Source organism: Parasteatoda tepidariorum, chromosome 8 (assembly GCF_982258835.1).
Source record: "Parasteatoda tepidariorum strain Cologne lab strain chromosome 8, Ptep-v5.0, whole genome shotgun sequence".
NCBI lineage: Eukaryota > Metazoa > Arthropoda > Arachnida > Araneae > Theridiidae > Parasteatoda > Parasteatoda tepidariorum.
In genome coordinates this window covers 103,807,706-103,827,882 of record NC_141762.1, presented here as the reverse complement: position 1 = coordinate 103,827,882, position 20,177 = coordinate 103,807,706, and the positions used below count along the sequence as shown (strand labels likewise).

Below are 20,177 nucleotides of genomic sequence, written 5' to 3'. Positions count from 1 at the left end.
CTCAAAACCTCCTTATATCAAGAACGTTTGTGCTTTTTCTAAAACAGAAATGGGCTTTAAGTTTCTCTCTGTAGGCTACTAAAGTCAAATTTTTTGATGGTTTTCCTTTGATGTACTAACATAATCTTGATGGTAACCACCAATAATTACATCAAGACCCATTATATTTTTTGATAGTAATTAACATAAGTAACCATCACTCCAATGTAGGAATTCGGATTGATTTATGCTGATCCAACATAAGAATAACAACGTAAATTGATGATTTTTTCGTGTTGAACCATCAAAATTTCCATCATAGTTTCCTAGAAATCAAGCGTTGGAATGATCATGAGCCACCATCACCTCAATGTAAAAATTTGGTCTGATTTATGATGGTCCAACATAAAAAAAACCTAATTGTTTTGATCGTAAATTCCTGAAAACCAACAAGAATTCCCATTAAACAATCATGAAAATGCATAGTTTGAATGATCATGGACCATTAGAGATTGTTGGTCCATGTAAGTCAAACTTCTCTTGATGGTTAATCATCATAGTATCAAAGTAGAATTTTCCATCATGGAATGATGGAAGTTTGTTGGCATATCAATATATATATATATATATATATATGGCATATATATATATATATATGGCATATATATATATATATATATATATATATATATATATATATATATATATATATATATATATATATATATATATATATATATATATATATATATATATATATATATATATATATATATATATATATGAAATATCGGTGTATCCACACCGATATTTTTTAGTAAATTAGAAGTCAAAGCAGCATGATTAAGGACTCCAGTTTCGGCATAATCTTTTATTTTACTAACGATGGTGAAATAGCAGTTTCACCCCTCTCCAGCCGGAGAGGGAGAGTTTCAGTCAGATCTGACTGAGTTTAATTTGTAAGCATGAAATACCAAAAAGCCACGCCAAAAACATTACTCCTGCGTTATATAGGATGATTAAAAGCTGTGAAGAGGCCAGTCACTATTGTCTTTTTCTGTATTCTTACGCCTCATCAATTTATTTATTGCTCATAGCAAATCGTTTAATCTTTCCTTATATGGAAGAGAAAGATCTTAAAATAACTTCTCTTTTGAAGTATAAATCTAATTATTATTCATTGGCATGTTTTTAGCCTTGAAGTCCCAAAATAGAATTTCTACCCTTATCCTTTACCAAATATATTTTATGAAAAATAATAAAGTTTTACTGCTTTTATTAATACAAAAGTATTTAATTTTTGTATTGTGTGCGTGCGTGCGTGCATGCATGCGCGTGCGTGCGTGTGTGTGTGTGTGTGTGTAATAAAGGGGGTGAAGCGAGGGTTTCCAAAAATAAAGAAGCTGTGCTAAACTTAATGAAAATATATTATAACAAAATATTCTAATAAGCTACAATTTCCACTGGCATCCTTCTCGAGCCAGTTATTCCAACTACATGGTGTAAAAGTAAAGGAACAAAGGAACGTAGGTGTATGTGATTGTCCTTGGTATCATTACGTGATAGAGATGGATGCTTCGTAGATCGGATCTATATCCTACTTATATATATATATTTTTTTTTTTGCTGAACCAACAATAATTATTATTAAGCCATCATAGAATTGCATTGTTGTACCATCATGGATCATGACGAATTTCCATCATAGTATCTTAGAAATCAAATGTTGGATCGATCATGAACAACCATCATCCCAATGTAGGAATTCAGACTGATTTATGATGGTCATAAAAAAACCGAATTGTTTTGATGGTATATACCTGAGAACCAACAAGAATTCCCATTGAACCATCATGGAAATGTATAGTTGGAACCATCACGGATTGTTGGTTCATGAGAGTCAAACTTCTCTTGATGGTTAATCATCCTAGTATCAAAGTAGAAGTTTCCATGACGTTGGCATATAAAAAATCATGAGCACATAATGGAAAAGGTTGGATGATGGTGACCATCCGATGATTTTGGACCATCATGAATCTCACTGAAACCAACATAAGCCATTAAAATGTTTTGATGGGACCATAAAGAATTTGGTCTTGGGTAATAAACTTAGAAATAGACTTGAGGCATGAGCATAGAATGCTGGGCGCTATAGAACGCTAGTACTGGCTCATGTAAATGGTTTTCCACAAAACTGTCCCTAAGATATTTCGGAGAATTTTCGAACATATCGGCGAATGGAACAATTTAATAAGCACTTTCGAAAAACGTGAAGCTAAGATTGCGTTTCAAAAAATGTCAAAGATATTCAGAATTCGAATCAATATTCGATTTTTCTCTTAACTTGGCTCACCTTTCCCCGTTCTTGCTTCGAATTGTTTTTTTTTCGTCTTCTTCTTCAAAGTCATTTTGTTTTAAAAATATATTGGTTGTTATAAATTGATTAAAGTCAATATTTTTTTAAAAAGACTGTCATTTTGTTTATAAAATATACGATTGCTATAATTTTATATAAAAACATTATATTATTATGTTAATTGTAACAAAATAACGATTATCCGGATTTTAACAAAAGTCAACCGTACTGGAAAAAAATATTTCAGCTTATAGGCATATGAAATGGGAGATACAATAAGAAACGATAAATGAGAGGTCATTTAATTAGTTTACACTATATAATGTTAGCTTCAAATCACAGTGTGAATTTGAAAAGAGTTTTCCTCTTGAATTCTTAATATTTATAAAAATATCGATATAAATTATTCATATCTAATCTCGCTTTCTCACTATTTTATTTAATTACATATATTCCTTGTTTTCTACATCAAGTCAAGCGTAATGCTAATACAATGAAAATCTCGTGACATAAATTTTTGTGCTCATAAAAACAGCATTGGTTAAAGAAGGTTTTAAATGACAATGACTTTCAAACGAATTAGAATATCGAATTAAGTTCATAACTGAAGATGACCCTTTCACCACGCTGCATTTTAACTCTCATGTTGTAATTCAGTTGACTGTGTACTGTTCCGCAAGAGTTTTTTTATTGCAAGTAGTTCAACAGTCTATAATTATCGAACTAACTATCGAAACATACTTTTTTTTTATTCCATTGCATTTTTCGAACATTTTTCAACAAACCTTTGAAATATCAAACTTCTCACTCTTATAGACTTTAAGCAGCAAATCAAATTTTAAAAGTAAGCAAAAAAAGCGATAACAATTTGCAAAAAAGAAACACTTATAATTGCTATAACTTTTAAGCAAATTAGGATTTAAAAAAGAAACTAACTTCATGGGAAAAAAAAAAACATGCAATCCTTTCAACATGTTAAATTTCAATCCTGTAGTTGCATTTGTACTATCTACGTGGTATTTTTTTTTACCACAACTTAGAGGTTATTTTTCATTCGTATTTTTTTTTTCTAATCCATGATACTCCTTGTGAAACTGCATACATACCTTCATACTTTTACGCACCTTTGTAGTTTTAAGTTACTAAGTCTTAAAATATTTGCCCAGTATAGTAAAATATAAAGTAGAATACCCAAAACTGCTAAGGTTTGCTTAAAACGTAACGATATTTTTTAACAGAATTGCCTGAGAAACTTAATAGTAATGCAAACTTAGATTTAGTTTATTAGTTAGGAGTTTTAACATTTTTCTTTTCATCAAATATTAGGTTTCTGTTGTACTGGAACTATCTGAATCACCTACTTGTTATCATATATTGACCATCATCCCAGCTCTAATTCATGTGAAAATAAAATTTTACGATTGCTTTATCAAAAAAAATGTTCTTTTTTATACCCAGTTTACTAAACAACAGAATCTTTGCAGTGATAAGCTTCAACTTTATATCGTGTAATCACAAACCATGATTTTTTTTGGGGGTCTGTTTACTTCTAGAGGTCAAAAAGATCACTCATCATCGTATACAGAAAGCTCTTTGGTATTAGTAACAAAGTTATTTGGGCCAAACAGGGGTGATTGTGAGCCCAAGTCAAAATTCCGTAACATTTCTTGAGTAAAAAATAAAAGTTTAAATCGAAAAAAATTTAAACAAGGTTTTTTTCCTTTTTTCCCTTTAATATTTCTTAGTTTACTTAAAATATATTTAAAATTTTACACATACCTATGATGACCTGGAGAAGTAATTGAAATTTACAAATATGTCTTTCTTTCTTGAGTTTATGATTAGAATAACTATTTAGTGATAAAAAATGAATATTAATCTTGAATATAAGCTTATAAAAGTATCTTTCTGGCTCTTCCTTACAGACAAATAAAATAAACTGTGTTTTTAAGCTCCACCTTTGAAAACTTGATTTCCAGAAGCTTTTTTGATCAAGGATTTTTTGAAACGTGTCAATCTTCGATTTCCGGAAACTTCCGGATCACGGTTAGCGAAAAATCGGGAAACCCGGGTTTTTTGCGGAGCACAATCAGCCCTGGCCAAAAAAATTATTAAAGTGTTCACCAAACGATCCCCTCAAAAGCAGCTATTATTAATAATTAGAAAGTAATGGAGAGGAATGCCTATAACCGAAGTAGACAATAGTATACATTAAATGCATACTATTGTCTGTAAATATACAGAAATTGTAAATATACAGAATTTTGTAACCCGCCTCATATCGTATTTTGCAACATCATCGATTTCAGCGACACCTGTGCTAACTATTATATCTAGAGTGTCAATGACAACTCAAAATTCATTTAAAAAAAGTTTATAGACATTTCTTAGTATATGTATATATTTTTCGAAATTTTGACACTTCTCCTTTGAATTGGTATTAACATCAAAATTCTCATTTGAAACAAAAAATTATAAAAAATTATCAAAGTGTCCACCAAATGATCCCTTCGAAAGCAGTTATTAATAATAATTAGAAAGCAATGGAGAGGAATGCCTAGAACCGAAGTAGACAATAGTATACATTAAATGAAGGCTTTATACAGAATTTTGTAACCCGTCTCATATCGTATTTTGCAACATCATCGATTTCAGCGACACCTGTGCTAACTATTATATCTAGAGTGCCAATGACAACTCAAAATTCATTTAAAAAAAGTTTATAGACATTTCTTAGTATATGTATATATTTTTCGAAATTTTGACACTTCTCCTTTGAATTGGTATTAACATCAAAATTCTCATTTGAAGCAAAAAATTATAAAAAATTATCAAAGTGTCCACCAAATGATCCCTTCGAAAGCAGTTATTAATAATAATTAGAAAGCAATGGAGAGGAATGCCTAGAACCGAAGTAGACAATAGTATACATTAAATGAAGGCTTTATACAGAATTTTGTAACCCGTCTCATATCGTATTTTGCAACATCATCGATTTCAGCGACACCTGTGCTAACTATTATATCTAGAGTGCCAATGACAACTCAAAATTCATTTAAAAAAAGTTTATAGACATTTCTTAGTATATGTATATATTTTTCGAAATTTTGACACTTCTCCTTTGAATTGGTATTAACATCAAAATTCTCATTTGAAACAAAAAATTATAAAAAATTATCAAAGTGTCCACCAAATGATCCCTTCGAAAGCAGTTATTAATAATAATTAGAAAGCAATGGAGAGGAATGCCTAGAACCGAAGTAGACAATAGTATACATTAAATGAAGGCTTTATACAGAATTTTGTAACCCGCCTCATATCGTATTTTGCAACATCATCGATTTCAGCGACACCTGTGCTAACTATTATATCTAGAGTGTCAATGACAACTCAAAATTCATTAAAAAAAAGTTTATAGACATTTCTTAGTATATGTATATATTTTTCGAAATTTTGACACTTCTCCTTTGAATTGGTATTAACATCAAAATTCTCATTTGAAACAAAAAATTATAAAAAATTATCAAAGTGTCCACCAAATGATCCCTTCGAAAGCAGTTATTAATAATAATTAGAAAGCAATGGAGAGGAATGCCTAGAACCGAAGTAGACAATAGTATACATTAAATGAAGGCTTTATACAGAATTTTGTAACCCGCCTCATATCGTATTTTGCAACATCATCGATTTCAGCGACACCTGTGCTAACTATTATATCTAGAGTGTCAATGACAACTCAAAATTCATTTAAAAAAAGTTTATAGACATTTCTTAGTATATGTATATATTTTTCGAAATTTTGACACTTCTCCTTTGAATTGGTATTAACATCAAAATTCTCATTTGAAACAAAAAATTATAAAAAATTATCAAAGTGTCCACCAAATGATCCCTTCGAAAGCAGTTATTAATAATAATTAGAAAGCAATGGAGAGGAATGCCTAGAACCGAAGTAGACAATAGTATACATTAAATGAAGGCTTTATACAGAATTTTGTAACCCGCCTCATATCGTATTTTGCAACATCATCGATTTCAGCGACACCTGTGCTAACTATTATATCTAGAGTGTCAATGACAACTCAAAATTCATTTAAAAAAAGTTTATAGACATTTCTTAGTATATGTATATATTTTTCGAAATTTTGACACTTCTCCTTTGAATTGGTATTAACATCAAAATTCTCATTTGAAACAAAAAATTATAAAAAATTATCAAAGTGTCCACCAAATGATCCCTTCGAAAGCAGTTATTAATAATAATTAGAAAGCAATGGAGAGGAATGCCTAGAACCGAAGTAGACAATAGTATACATTAAATGAAGGCTTTATACAGAATTTTGTAACCCGCCTCATATCGTATTTTGCAACATCATCGATTTCAGCGACACCTGTGCTAACTATTATATCTAGAGTGTCAATGACAACTCAAAATTCATTTAAAAAAAGTTTATAGACATTTCTTAGTATATGTATATATTTTTCGAAATTTTGACACTTCTCCTTTGAATTGGTATTAACATCAAAATTCTCATTTGAAACAAAAAATTATAAAAAATTATCAAAGTGTCCACCAAATGATCCCTTCGAAAGCAGTTATTAATAATAATTAGAAAGCAATGGAGAGGAATGCCTAGAACCGAAGTAGACAATAGTATACATTAAATGAAGGCTTTATACAGAATTTTGTAACCCGTCTCATATCGTATTTTGCAACATCATCGATTTCAGCGACACCTGTGCTAACTATTATATCTAGAGTGCCAATGACAACTCAAAATTCATTTAAAAAAAGTTTATAGACATTTCTTAGTATATGTATATATTTTTCGAAATTTTGACACTTCTCCTTTGAATTGGTATTAACATCAAAATTCTCATTTGAAGCAAAAAATTATAAAAAATTATCAAAGTGTCCACCAAATGATCCCTTCGAAAGCAGTTATTAATAATAATTAGAAAGCAATGGAGAGGAATGCCTAGAACCGAAGTAGACAATAGTATACATTAAATGAAGGCTTTATACAGAATTTTGTAACCCGTCTCATATCGTATTTTGCAACATCATCGATTTCAGCGACACCTGTGCTAACTATTATATCTAGAGTGCCAATGACAACTCAAAATTCATTTAAAAAAGTTTATAGACATTTCTTAGTATATGTATATATTTTTCGAAATTTTGACACTTCTCCTTTGAATTGGTATTAACATCAAAATTCTCATTTGAAACAAAAAATTATAAAAAATTATCAAAGTGTCCACCAAATGATCCCTTCGAAAGCAGTTATTAATAATAATTAGAAAGCAATGGAGAGGAATGCCTAGAACCGAAGTAGACAATAGTATACATTAAATGAAGGCTTTATACAGAATTTTGTAACCCGTCTCATATCGTATTTTGCAACATCATCGATTTCAGCGACACCTGTGCTAACTATTATATCTAGAGTGCCAATGACAACTCAAAATTCATTTAAAAAAAGTTTATAGACATTTCTTAGTATATGTATATATTTTTCGAAATTTTGACACTTCTCCTTTGAATTGGTATTAACATCAAAATTCTCATTTGAAACAAAAAATTATAAAAAATTATCAAAGTGTCCACCAAATGATCCCTTCGAAAGCAGTTATTAATAATAATTAGAAAGCAATGGAGAGGAATGCCTAGAACCGAAGTAGACAATAGTATACATTAAATGAAGGCTTTATACAGAATTTTGTAACCCGCCTCATATCGTATTTTGCAACATCATCGATTTCAGCGACACCTGTGCTAACTATATTATATCTAGAGTGTCAATGACAAAATAAATTATTTTAAAAAAAAAAGTTTTTAGAGACTTCGTAAGCATATGTATATGTTTTTTGAAATTTTGACACCTCTTCTTTGACTTGGCATTAATACAAAATGTTAAAGTGTCAACCAAATGATCCCCTCAAAAGCAACTATTAATAAAAAAAGACTAAAGAAATGAAATTATTTACAAAATTAACGTAGAACAAAAGCTCCTGGAGACTTATGCAGATTTATTTAAAAAAAAAAAGATTCGTTCTATTTTCACATACAGCATATAGTTTTATTTCACGTGATCCATAATATTCAGAGTTCTTTGATAGGGTTGAGATGATGATGCATTAAAATCTCAAAATATTTATAATTTTGAATGATATTTCGGTATCATAAAAAGTATGGATTCATTTTATAAATAAAGATTGCATTTATAACTAATTCACAATAATATAAAAGCGAAGTGCTTCGTTTCTTATGTGAGAGAGGTTATTAAAAGTTATCTGTTAGAAACGCTAATCTACAATTAAAATATAATTATTTTTAGGTTCAGTTTTGAAATCCATTTCATTCCACTTTGCTATATTATTTCAGATGTCACAATAATAATTAAATGAAGAATAGAAATTTCATTATTTTAGATTTAGTTTACTTAACAACTTATTTTGGATCTTTTCCCACGTGTTACATTCCTGGTAGCAGGAATGCTGGGATTTCGCATAGTTATATTTGCTTATGAAAATATGAAAACGCTACTCATTTTGGATGGCTCTTACTTTTCATCCGGGGATTCTGATAAAGAAAATGGGTTGCAAGAATGTCTTTAACTTAATCGAACGTGATTTAGGAAGTTAGATATCTAGTTTTATTCAAAAACACGATGCCATTTAAACCAAAGGGAATTTTCGGGATTTTCTTAATGAGTATATTTCCAAGAATTATGACCCATTAACTTCAGAAAATAATCTTTTAATTGGAAACTTGAAGGTTTATGGATCTTTGTGAAATAATGACTTTCCATGCCTTAAAATTAATAAAATAAATCCATTTTAAGCTATTTATTTAATATAGAAAGAATCGTATGACACATTTTATATCACATGCCCCCTCACACAAAATATTTTTTTAATTAATGTTAGAATATCTTTTTTTAAATTTAGACCTGAGAAGAAAAAAAAGTTGTGGTTGCTTACTTTCAATCAGAATTTTCAGTTTACAAAAGCGCAAAGACAAAGTCGTCCCATCAAACCCCTGCACATCTAGAACAATATGTTTACCTCACATAATTAATTTATATAACAGTTGGGCTGAAAAGTTCGTAGAATTTTTTGATAAAATTCCGTTTTATTATTCAATATAGTTTCCTTCAAGGGCGATACAACGATTATAGCGGTCATATAATTTTACGATACCATTTTTATAGTGCGATTTGTCTTTACCCTCAAAATAGGCCTTTGTTTCGGTGATTACTTCTTCATCGGCGCCAAATTTCTTTCTAGCAAGCATTCTCTTGAGGTCTGAGAACAGGAAAAAGTCGCTGGGGACCAGATCTGGAGAATAACGTGGATGCGGAAGCAATTCGAAGACCAATTCATATAATTTTGCCATCGTTTTCATTGACTTGTGACACGGTGCATTGTCTTGATAAAACAGCACTTTCTTCTTCTTCAAATGGGGCCGTTTTTCTGCGATTCGTAGTTCAAACGCTCCAATAACGCTATGTAATAGTCGCTGTTGATGGTTTTTCCCTTTTCAAGATAGTCAATGAAAATTATACCATGAGCATCCCAAAATACTGACGCCATAACTTTGCCAGCTGACTGTTGCGCCTTTCCACGCTTTGGAGTTGGTTCGTCTCGTGCAGTTCACTCGGCTGACGGTTGGTTGGACTCCGGTGTGAAATTATGGAGCCATGCTTCACCCACTGTCCATATTGACACATAAATTCGGGTTTATTACGATTAAACAGCTTCAAACACAGCTCAGAATCATCAATTCGTTGTTGTTTTTGTCCAATTAGGAGCTCGTGCTGCACCCACTTTGCCTAGAGCTTTCGCATACCCAAATATTCATTAACGATATGTTCAACACGTTCCTTTCATATCTTTAGAGTCTCAGATATTTTGACCAACTTCACTTTACGGTAATCTAAAATTATTTTGTGGACTTTTTTGATGTTTTTGTCTGTAACAGCCTCTTTGGGGAGACTACTGCGTGCATCGTCGTCGGTGCTCATTTCGCCTCGTTTAAACTTAGAAAACCACTTCTCAATGGTTGATTTTCCTGGTACAGAGTTCGAATTATGTTTCCCAAGCCAAGCCTTGGCTTCCAAGAGTATTTTTTTTCGCTAAAAAACAATTGTTTAAAAACACACGAAATTCCTTTTTATCCATTGTTTCTAAACTAACAAAAGTTGCTTCACTAAAAGTACTATATCTCACAAACTGATAGTCCGACAGCTGTCAAATTTATACACGTGTCTTTCACAGGTTAGAACTAACTAAAACTCCTATGTATTTAATAATAGTAGTCCCATCTATGTGTCAGCCTACGAACTTTTCAGCCCTACTGTTAGGTTTATCCTTTCAAAAAAACAATTAGTCTCTAACATTATTTCTGACAAGTTCTGTGCAGTAATTGATGTAAGTGAAGACTTTTATAACAAATACGATATAAATTGACATGTATGACAATGCTTAATAAATTTAGTCAATTTAATAGTTAAGTTAATTATAAATTTTACTCCTAATACATATGAGTTAATAAATTAATTTTTGTTTTTTAAATATCAGAATGTAAAAAATTTTCTTAAGCAGTTCTGAGTTATTTCAAACGTAATGATAATGATGCTACAACTTTAGTACTATCGATATCTCGAAGACCTTGTAATATGTAAAAAAAATATTTTTCTCCTTGGCATTATATATTTACTTAATGTTAATTTCTATGTTGAAGAGTTTCTTCTTAAAAACCTTGTTATGCCAATTATTTCGGAATAGAAAATGAATTTTTCCAGAAAAATCGCAAAGTTAGTTCGTTATCCAATTCTTTTTTATTTAATGCATAATTATTTTTATCTTAATTTAAAAAGTAAAATTATCATTGTTCTATTTAAACTTATAGTCAACTATCATTACATTCATAATTATTTTATTCTCACCTTTCATGACTCTAATTTTTAGAGTAATATTTTATAACATATTTTTGTTACTTTTTAGAGCATGTTGTTGAAAGCGATAAACTAGATCCTAAATTAAAAGCGATGAACTAGATCATTTCTTTGAAACGATAATAAATTAAACAGTGATCTAGTTTCGACATAGTTACGATGGATGATCTAGTTACGCCACTGATAGTTTCAGTTTGTGTTCTTTGGTATAATGTTATTCTTTGTTATGTTTAAAATAATAAAACGTTGTTAAGTTTAATAACGCTGTTTTTTCTTTCTAAATAGAGTTGTGTTACAGTTCTATTTTCATGTTTTAACACATGTTTAGTTCTGAACTTTTTAACTCGAAAACTCTCGATCTCGAAGTGTTTTTCAGCGTCCTTTCAACTTTGAGATGTCCAGAGTATATCCTTTATTACAAAATCATAATATATTATTAATTTTGTCAAATTTTACAGTTAAATTGTCTTATATAGTTTCACTTAATAGGCATAAGATGTGACGCCTAACTTAGAACACTGTTTACATTTAATTTTGGATGTTACCAACTAAAGCATATCCGGTTCAATGTTTGTGCTATTTTTTGAGTATTTTACATTTAGCAGATATATAAGTCTATGTAATTGAAACTAATGCTTTAAGTAAATGAAATAAGAACAGTAAAACTTAACAACTTTAATATAACATTTAACAAGTAAAATAACATTCGTGAAAATATTAGAACACAACTATAGACAAAGATCGCTGACGTTATCTCCAGTAGAACACAAAAGCTAAACTCGATCTCTTTGTGACAGAAAACTAAACTGAATCTTTTTGTTTAGTTGCCAGATCACAAAAGTTCAAAGTTAGTGCCGCCACACCATCCCCCTTCCTGAAAAAAAATTTTAGACAAAATTTTATGTAGAAAACTGTGCATATTTGGCAGGGAAGTGAACTCGTCTTCCAGAGCGAGTCCGAATTGTGATGTTCTGATCTGGAGGAGTTTCTTTTACAATTTGATTTTGTGGCCGAGATGTTTCTTCAGGTGTAGGTTCTGGTTGTGTTGATAGAGGATGGAAAGTATCTTGATCAGGTAGTAGATGAGCAGGTTTCAGTCTGTCGATGCTTACAGTATTTTTTTTTTATTATTTAAGAGAATTGTGAAATTTTTGTCATTTCGAGAAATTACTTTATAATGACCTGTATAAGGCGTTGCTAATGAAGGTCTCATAGCATCAACACGTAAAAAGACATGAGAGCATGTATCTAGGTCTCGGAAAACGAATGTAGATGGAGAAGAATGGTAAGCTGTTTGCCTTCATCAGAAAAAAATTGATCTGGAAGATGAAGATTTTCTCCATAGACCATTTCTGCAGTGGAAGATTGTAGGTCTTCTCGAAAAACAGTTCTCAGTCCCAGTAGAACTAAAGGTAGGGCAAGAGTCCAATTTACTGATGTGTGACACATAATTGATGCTTTAAGAACACCGTGCCATCTTTCAATCAGGCCATTAGCCTGTGGATGATATGATGTAGTCCGTGACAGGTGTATGCCAAATGTATTTGCAAAGCATTTAAAAAGTTCACTAGTAAATTGGGTTCCTCTATCGGTTGTCACTCTTTGAGGTACTCCAAAACGTGCGATCCATCCACTGTAAAATCCCTGAGCAACAGTTTCAGCTTTTATATCTGTTAATGGTATTGCTTCAGGCCAACGAGTAAATCTGTCTATGCAATTTAAACAATATGTAAATCCTTGCGAAGACGGCAGAGGACCTACCAAATCAATGTTTACATGATTGAATCGCTTGTTGGGAACCGTAAATCTAAAGAGAGGAGAATGCACATGTCTCGTGATCTTGGAACGTTGGCATGATACACAACTCTTTGTCAAGAGGGAGACATCTTCTTTAATGTTTGGCCAAATGAATCTCTCACTTATAAGTTTGACGGTTGCTTTTATTCCAGGGTGAGCCAGATCGTGCAAGCAATGGAAAACTGCAGTGCGATGTGATTTTGGAATATATGGCCGGATCATCCCAGTAGAGGTATCACAATATAGGAAAGTATTCGGATCAGAAATGCTAATCTTTTTCAACTGCAGACCAGTTTCACTGTTAAGTAAGGTTTCTAATTCTGGATCATTTATTTGTTCTTGGGCAATATCAGCATAATTTAAGTCTCTTGGAACTGCAATCTGTTGAATTCTGGAAAAGGCATCAGCAACTGTGTTGTTTAAGCCGCTGATGTGCCGGATGTCATTGGTGAATTCGCTGATGAAATTTAGTTGATGAATTTGCCGTGGTGAAAGCTTGTTATATTTTTGGGTTAATGCATGCGTTAAAGGTTTATGATCAGTGAACACTATAAAATTAGTTCCTTCCAACATGTAACGAAAGTATTTTATGGATGTAAAAATTGCAAGGAGTTCACGATCATAGGCACTATACTTTTTCTCCGCAGCACTCAATTTACGAGAAAAGAAACCTAAAGGCTGCCACTCTGCATCTTGATGACTTTTCTGATGAACACAAGCACCAACAGCAGTATCTGAAGCATCTGTCATCAAAGCCAGCACTGCAGATGAATTCGGATGAGCCAAATAAGAGATTTCTTTTAATTCTGCTCTACAAGATTGGAATGAGTTTTCAGCTTCAGCTGTCCAAGAAAGAGGAGTTTTGTCATTTTTCTTACAACGGCCAAGCATTTGATGTAATGGTAATTGCTTTTGAGCAGCATGCGGCAAGAATTTACGATAGAAATTTAGAATTCCTGAAAATCGTCTGAGTTCGCTTACTGTTGTTGGCTTAGGATTAGTGGAAATCGCTTCAACTTTGTCTGGTAATGGCATAATACCATGTTCATCAACCAGATGACCTAAGAACTTGACCTTTTCAGCAGCAAAGGTGCATTTTGAAAGGTTAACGATGAGACCATATTGCCTCAAGCGTTTGAAAACTTCCATAACATGAAGGAGATGTTCTTGGATTGTAGACGAGGCAATCAAAATATCGTCAATGTAGACAAAACAGAAGTTTAACCCTTGCAGAACCTGGTCAACAAAACGCTGCATCGTCTGTGCAGCATTTCTCAACCCAAAAGTCATGGAATTAAATTCAAAAAGTCCAAATGGGGTGATGATGGCAGTTTTGTTGATGTCTTCCTTGCGCATGGGCACTTGATGATATGCTCGGCGAAGATCAAGTGTTGTGAAGACAGTTTTTCCATGTAAATTGGTAGAAAAATCGTGTAAATGACGAATGGGATACTTGTCAGGAAGTGTATTGGCATTTAACGCACGCACGGTAGTCTCCACATGGTTGCCAAGAACCATCCGATTTTTTAACCATGTGCAATGGGCTTGACCAGCAACTTTTGGATGGGCTACATATTCCTTGGTGTACTAAGTAATTAAATTCTGCTTTTGCCGCTTCCATTTTATCAACAGATAGTCTTCTTTCTTTTGAAACCACTGGTCGACCCTTTGTTTCGATGACATGACTGACATTGTGAGGTATAGTCTTTTTTTCTGGTTTTCCCTCCTCGAAAATGTCTTGGTATTCACTAATTAAAGAATGAAATTCCGCAGACGTTTTCAACACAGTTATTTTAGGCGTTGATTCATAAGAAATGTTTCCGCGAAATGTAACATTAGTTAGCTTATCAATTAACGATTTGGATATTAGATCCACTAAAATGTCATAATGTGATAAAAAATCAGCTCCAAGAATGGGTCGTGATACATCAGCAATTGTAAACGTCCAGGGAAAGATGCGACGCAGTCCAATATCAAGATCCAATTTTCGTGTTCCGTAAACCGGAATTTGAGAACCATTAGCAGCAACGAGTTTCAAGATGGACGGAGTCTTATTGCGTTCATTCTGAGAAGGTGGCAAAACGGAAATATCAGCGCCAGTGTCTACTAATAATTTAAGACCTAATGTCCTATCAATGACTATAAGGCGACAATTTGCATGGCCGTTGGCGTTTGCCGCCAGTAACGCATGGTCGTCTAGTTTTCCTGCTTGAAACTGCATGGTTGGATACATTTGTTAGCTCTTTCACGAAAACGGTAATGGTACCAGCAAAGTCTATTTTTGCTTGTGGAGCGATTACGGTGTTTATTCATATTTTTATCAGGGATTCGACCTCAGAAACGCAACACTTTATCAAGTTTTTTATTTAATTCACACACTTGAGCTTGCAGCGATTCGATAGTATTTGAATAATCGCCATCGTTTGGCACTTTTTGTTTCGTTCCTGAACTAGCAGAGAATATTTCATTTGAAAAAGTAACATCAGCAATCTTATCCGCCATTATAGCTAATTTATTAAGAGGATCTGATGAAGTACTTAAAATAGCTTGCATTTGAGTGGGAAGTCTTTGAAGCCATAATGATTTTAGCAATGCGTCGCCAACACGATCACCGGCCAAATCTTGCATTTGTCGCAGCAATGCTGACGGTCGCCTATCACCTAATGCGATATCTTGCAAGAGTTTTTTCAAACGACGTTCTTCAGAAATACTGAATATTTCAATTAATCTTTGCTTTAAAGTATCATACATGTTTGTACTTGGAGGTGAAGTGATAATGTCACTGACCTGCGATAAAATGTCCGTCTCGATTGAAGCGACGATCGTATGATATTTTGTGCTATCTTGAGTAATTCCTGCAGTGATAAACTGATATTCCACCTGTGAAAACCATATTGCAGGATTTTCTTTTCAAAATTGGGGAACTTTAACAGCTACACGCGAAAGTTCTGGCATTGCTGGCTCCGTTTTAGTACTGTTTCCATTTTCGCCATCCATCACGTCCGTTGTCACCAGTTTAGCAGATATATAAGTCTATGTAATTGAAACTAATGCTTTAAGTAAATGAAATAAGAACAGTAAAACTTAACAACTTTAATATAACATTTAACAAGTAAAATAACATTCGTGAAAATATTAGAACACAACTATAGACAAAGATCGCTGACGTTATCTCCAGTAGAACACAAAAGCTAAACTCGATCTCTTTGTGACAGAAAACTGAACTGAATCTTTTTGTTTAGTTGCCAGATCACAAAAGTTCAAAGTTAGTGCAGCCACATACATTAAAATCATGCATGCTTAGGCGTAAAGACCTTTTGAGATTTTTAAGCTGATGTAAGAGGGAGCCACGCATGGTTCCAAAAGGTAATTTACTTAATGTGACCACACTTGAAGTCAGTGATAAAACAATTGATCTGACGTGGATACGGAACACCAAATTCAACAAATTGTTTTAATACGTCTTCAAATCCGTTGGTACGTTCATCGACAATCAGTGAGAAGGGAGCATGGGATAGAGCGTTCACTTTCCAATGAGGTGAACCGGTTTCGAATCCCAGCAATGGCTGGTGTATACGAATTCCGCATCCGGCTTGCACCGACCACAGTGCTGACTTAAAATATCCTCAGTGGTAAACGAATCGTCGGTCATAGTCCCCTTGACGCCAGGCAAATCATGGGAGGTTTCTTGGTTTTCCTCTTCATATAACGCAAATGCTAGCTAGTTCCCTCAAGAAAAGTCCTCCTCGAAGGTAAATTTCTCCCAATATTTGATCCAAGAGTTCCCTTGTCTTCTGAATTGGATTCAAAATGACAAAGGCTACGGAGTTGAACATTAGTAGTCGTAAACTGCTGTTCAACGACTTTTATAAAATAAAATTTATTGTTTCGATTTTTTTTATTTATTATTTTTTACCTATTTGAACAGTTTGAAAGAGAAAAGATTCAGAAAGACCAAATTCGCAGAAAATATATATTTTTAATTAATTTATTATTCTATTTTCGCATTACAAACTGCTAGTGTTCTTTACGATGATTATGAAATAAAATATATACAGAGTTAACTACAGAAATTTGTTTTTATATCTTATGTACTATATGTAATTATGGAAGTTTTAACATAGTTTATAGTTCTAAAATTCTGACAGAATTTTTTTTTTTAATTCATATGTTTTTTAGCTTTTATGAGTTTCATCAATTAAGCTGATTGTAAGCAATCTGAAAGATTTTTAGAATATGGTCAATTTTGGTTTTGCAAACTTTAATTTTGCCAATTTCCGGAATTTCTTAAAGTTTGTAACTCGTCCCAAATTATCACAGTAAGTCTATTATTTTGAGCCTATTATTTCTATTATTTTGAGTATAAGTAAGTCTTTTATTTTGAGCTTTGTCGGCGATTTCAGATTGTTATATTTTTTATACAAAGAAACTTTCCTCTTTCTCTCTTTTTCTGAACCTGCAAAGTAATAAATGTTCTTTCTACCGTTTCAAAACAAAAATGATCTTCTTGCCTAAAACTTATTTGTGGAAAATGCTAAGAAACTTCCGTTTGTGTTTAACGACTACTGTTTTATTTCTATTTTATAGTCGTCGTTGAACAGCCGACTCAATTTGTTTTGGGTTTGCTACCATCTTTGGGTTTACGACTTCTCCTCAGCCTTGTAATTTTGAGCCCAGTTCAGAAGACAAGAGAACTCCTTGATCGGGTACTGGAAGAAATTTGCCTTCGTGGAAGATTTTTAAATAGAATTAACCCGCATCAGCATCATTTGGAGAGGAAAACCACGACAACCTCTCACTGTTAGTTTGACGGCAGGGGACTCTAACCCATGATCCGTTTACCACTGAAGGTATTCTACGTCAGCACAGTGATCGGTGCATACCGGATGCGTAATTCGTATCGACCAGCCATCGCTGGGGTTTGAACCCTTTTCACCTCATTAGAAGGCGAAAGCTCTATTCCCTGAGCCATCAAGACTCTGCTGACATCTATTGTATTTTACTGTTTTATGATGTCCTATCCCCTGAAAATAAAGATAAATTTTTTATATATTAACCGCTTGAGTCCCAAGCAGCGCGATCGCACTGTTGAGATTTACGTCGAAAAAACCTAGTACATTTCGAACATGGTGGACAGCTGACGGCGCTGTTGAGATTTACGTCGAAAAAACCTAGTACATTTCGAACATGGTGGACAGCTGACGGCGCTGTTGAGATTTACGTCGAAAAAACCTAGTACATTTCGAACATGGTGGACAGCTGACGGCGCTGTTGAGATTTACGTCGAAAAAACCTAGTACATTTCGAACATGGTGGACAGCTGACGGCGCTGTTGAGATTTACGTCGAAAAAACCTAGTACATTTCGAACATGGTGGACAGCTGACGGCGCTGTTGAGATTTACGTCGAAAAAACCTAGTACATTTCGAACATGGTGGACAGCTGACGGCGCTGTTGAGATTTACGTCGAAAAAACCTAGTACATTTCGAACATGGTGGACAGCTGACGGCGCTGTTGAGATTTACGTCGAAAAAACCTAGTACATTTCGAACATGGTGGACAGCTGACGGCGCTGTTGAGATTTACGTCGAAAAAACCTAGTACATTTCGAACATGGTGGACAGCTGACGGCGCTGTTGAGATTTACGTCGAAAAAACCTAGTACATTTCGAACATGGTGGACAGCTGACGGCGCTGTTGAGATTTACGTCGAAAAAACCTAGTACATTTCGAACATGGTGGACAGCTGACGGCGCTGTTGAGATTTACGTCGAAAAAACCTAGTACATTTCGAACATGGTGGACAGCTGACGGCGCTGTTGAGATTTACGTCGAAAAAACCTAGTAGGGGAGAGTCGGATAGCACCGCCCACTTAAGGAGTATTGTTTATATTTCTGTATAATATTGAGTAATAATCAATATTTTTGTATATTTCTACTGTTTTTATCATCTAATTAAATAATGCAAAAAGAATAAACCAAAAAACAAAGAATAGTTTAACTTAAAAAAATAGAAATTTAAAAAATTTGACTACTGTACTCAACATATTTTCAAAACTATTGTTTACCATGTTACCAGCTGCATAAATACTTGAAACTTTGAAAATAATATTATTTTAATACAATAATTAATGTCCGATGGCCCATTGACTTGAAAAAATATTTTATACATATGAAATTTACAGCGAGCAGGGGTACCCGACACTCCCCTACATTTCGAACATGGTGGACAACTGACGGTGCGTTACCGATTACTAAAGTCGCACGGTCAGATTACAATGGGTAGAATAATACTTTAATAATACAATAAAACATTACAAAATAATATTTTTTACTGATATCACTATCCTCTGAAGTCGTTTGCGTCAAAATGCGCTGTCTTTTGCATTTTACAGAAACAATGTAGTCGTCATCAATAATATCGCTGGCTCAAACTAAAACGACACTTCTGCACTCACTTCTCATTCAAATAACATGAGAAGTGAGTGCAGAAGTGTCGTTTCAGTTTTGAACCACTGATGTGATCACGTGGATTTGAGATAATGCTCATAGATTTTCCTTTTCTATTCATTCTACGCATTTTGGGATACACCTAATTTTAAAAAAAAGTTAAGCAGTAAATCTAGATTTATTTTTTACTTACTTTTCGCGTTTCTTCGTCCAATTATTTTGATACACACAATTATTAACAATGAGAAACACTTCACGCCTGAACACGTTTGATTGCTTTGCAAACTGATGATGGAAATGTGAGGAAGAAGCGTTACCAAAGAAATACAAGAAGAGCTATTGCTCTGAGTGGGTTTCATCGATGTAAAATAAAACAAGCACTATATTTGCACTGTTATGGATTTTTTCAATACTCAAACTGTTAAAAATCGTATCGTATAAAAAATATTGCAATATGTTAAATTGGTATAAATGCTTTTTTCTAGCTATAAAAAGCAAAAATATTTGAAGTAAAAATCAAACCGTTTCCTATTGCCATCAAAATGACCGTTCTAGGTAAGGTAAAAATGTCGGTAGTTTTAAAAGGAATAAAATCTCTCGCGAGAGTAAAAACCAACTGTTGAACTCGAAA

General features: G+C 33.1%; 1 protein-coding gene across 1 annotated transcript; it reads right to left on the bottom strand.

The window, feature by feature from the left end:
- Positions 1–14,551: 14,551 nt before the first annotated feature.
- Positions 14,552–15,328, bottom strand: LOC147806595 (uncharacterized). The gene has a single exon (XM_087149692.1). It carries the CDS (start codon positions 15,326–15,328, stop codon positions 14,552–14,554), a length of 777 nt encoding a protein of 258 aa, XP_087005818.1.
- Between the last annotated feature and the right edge of the window lie 4,849 nt (positions 15,329–20,177).

What these genes read in the sequence shown, in the direction of transcription:
- LOC147806595 (XM_087149692.1), bottom strand. Translation starts at nt 15,328, where the DNA reads ATGTATCCAACCATGCAGTTTCAAGCAGGAAAACTAGACGACCATGCG.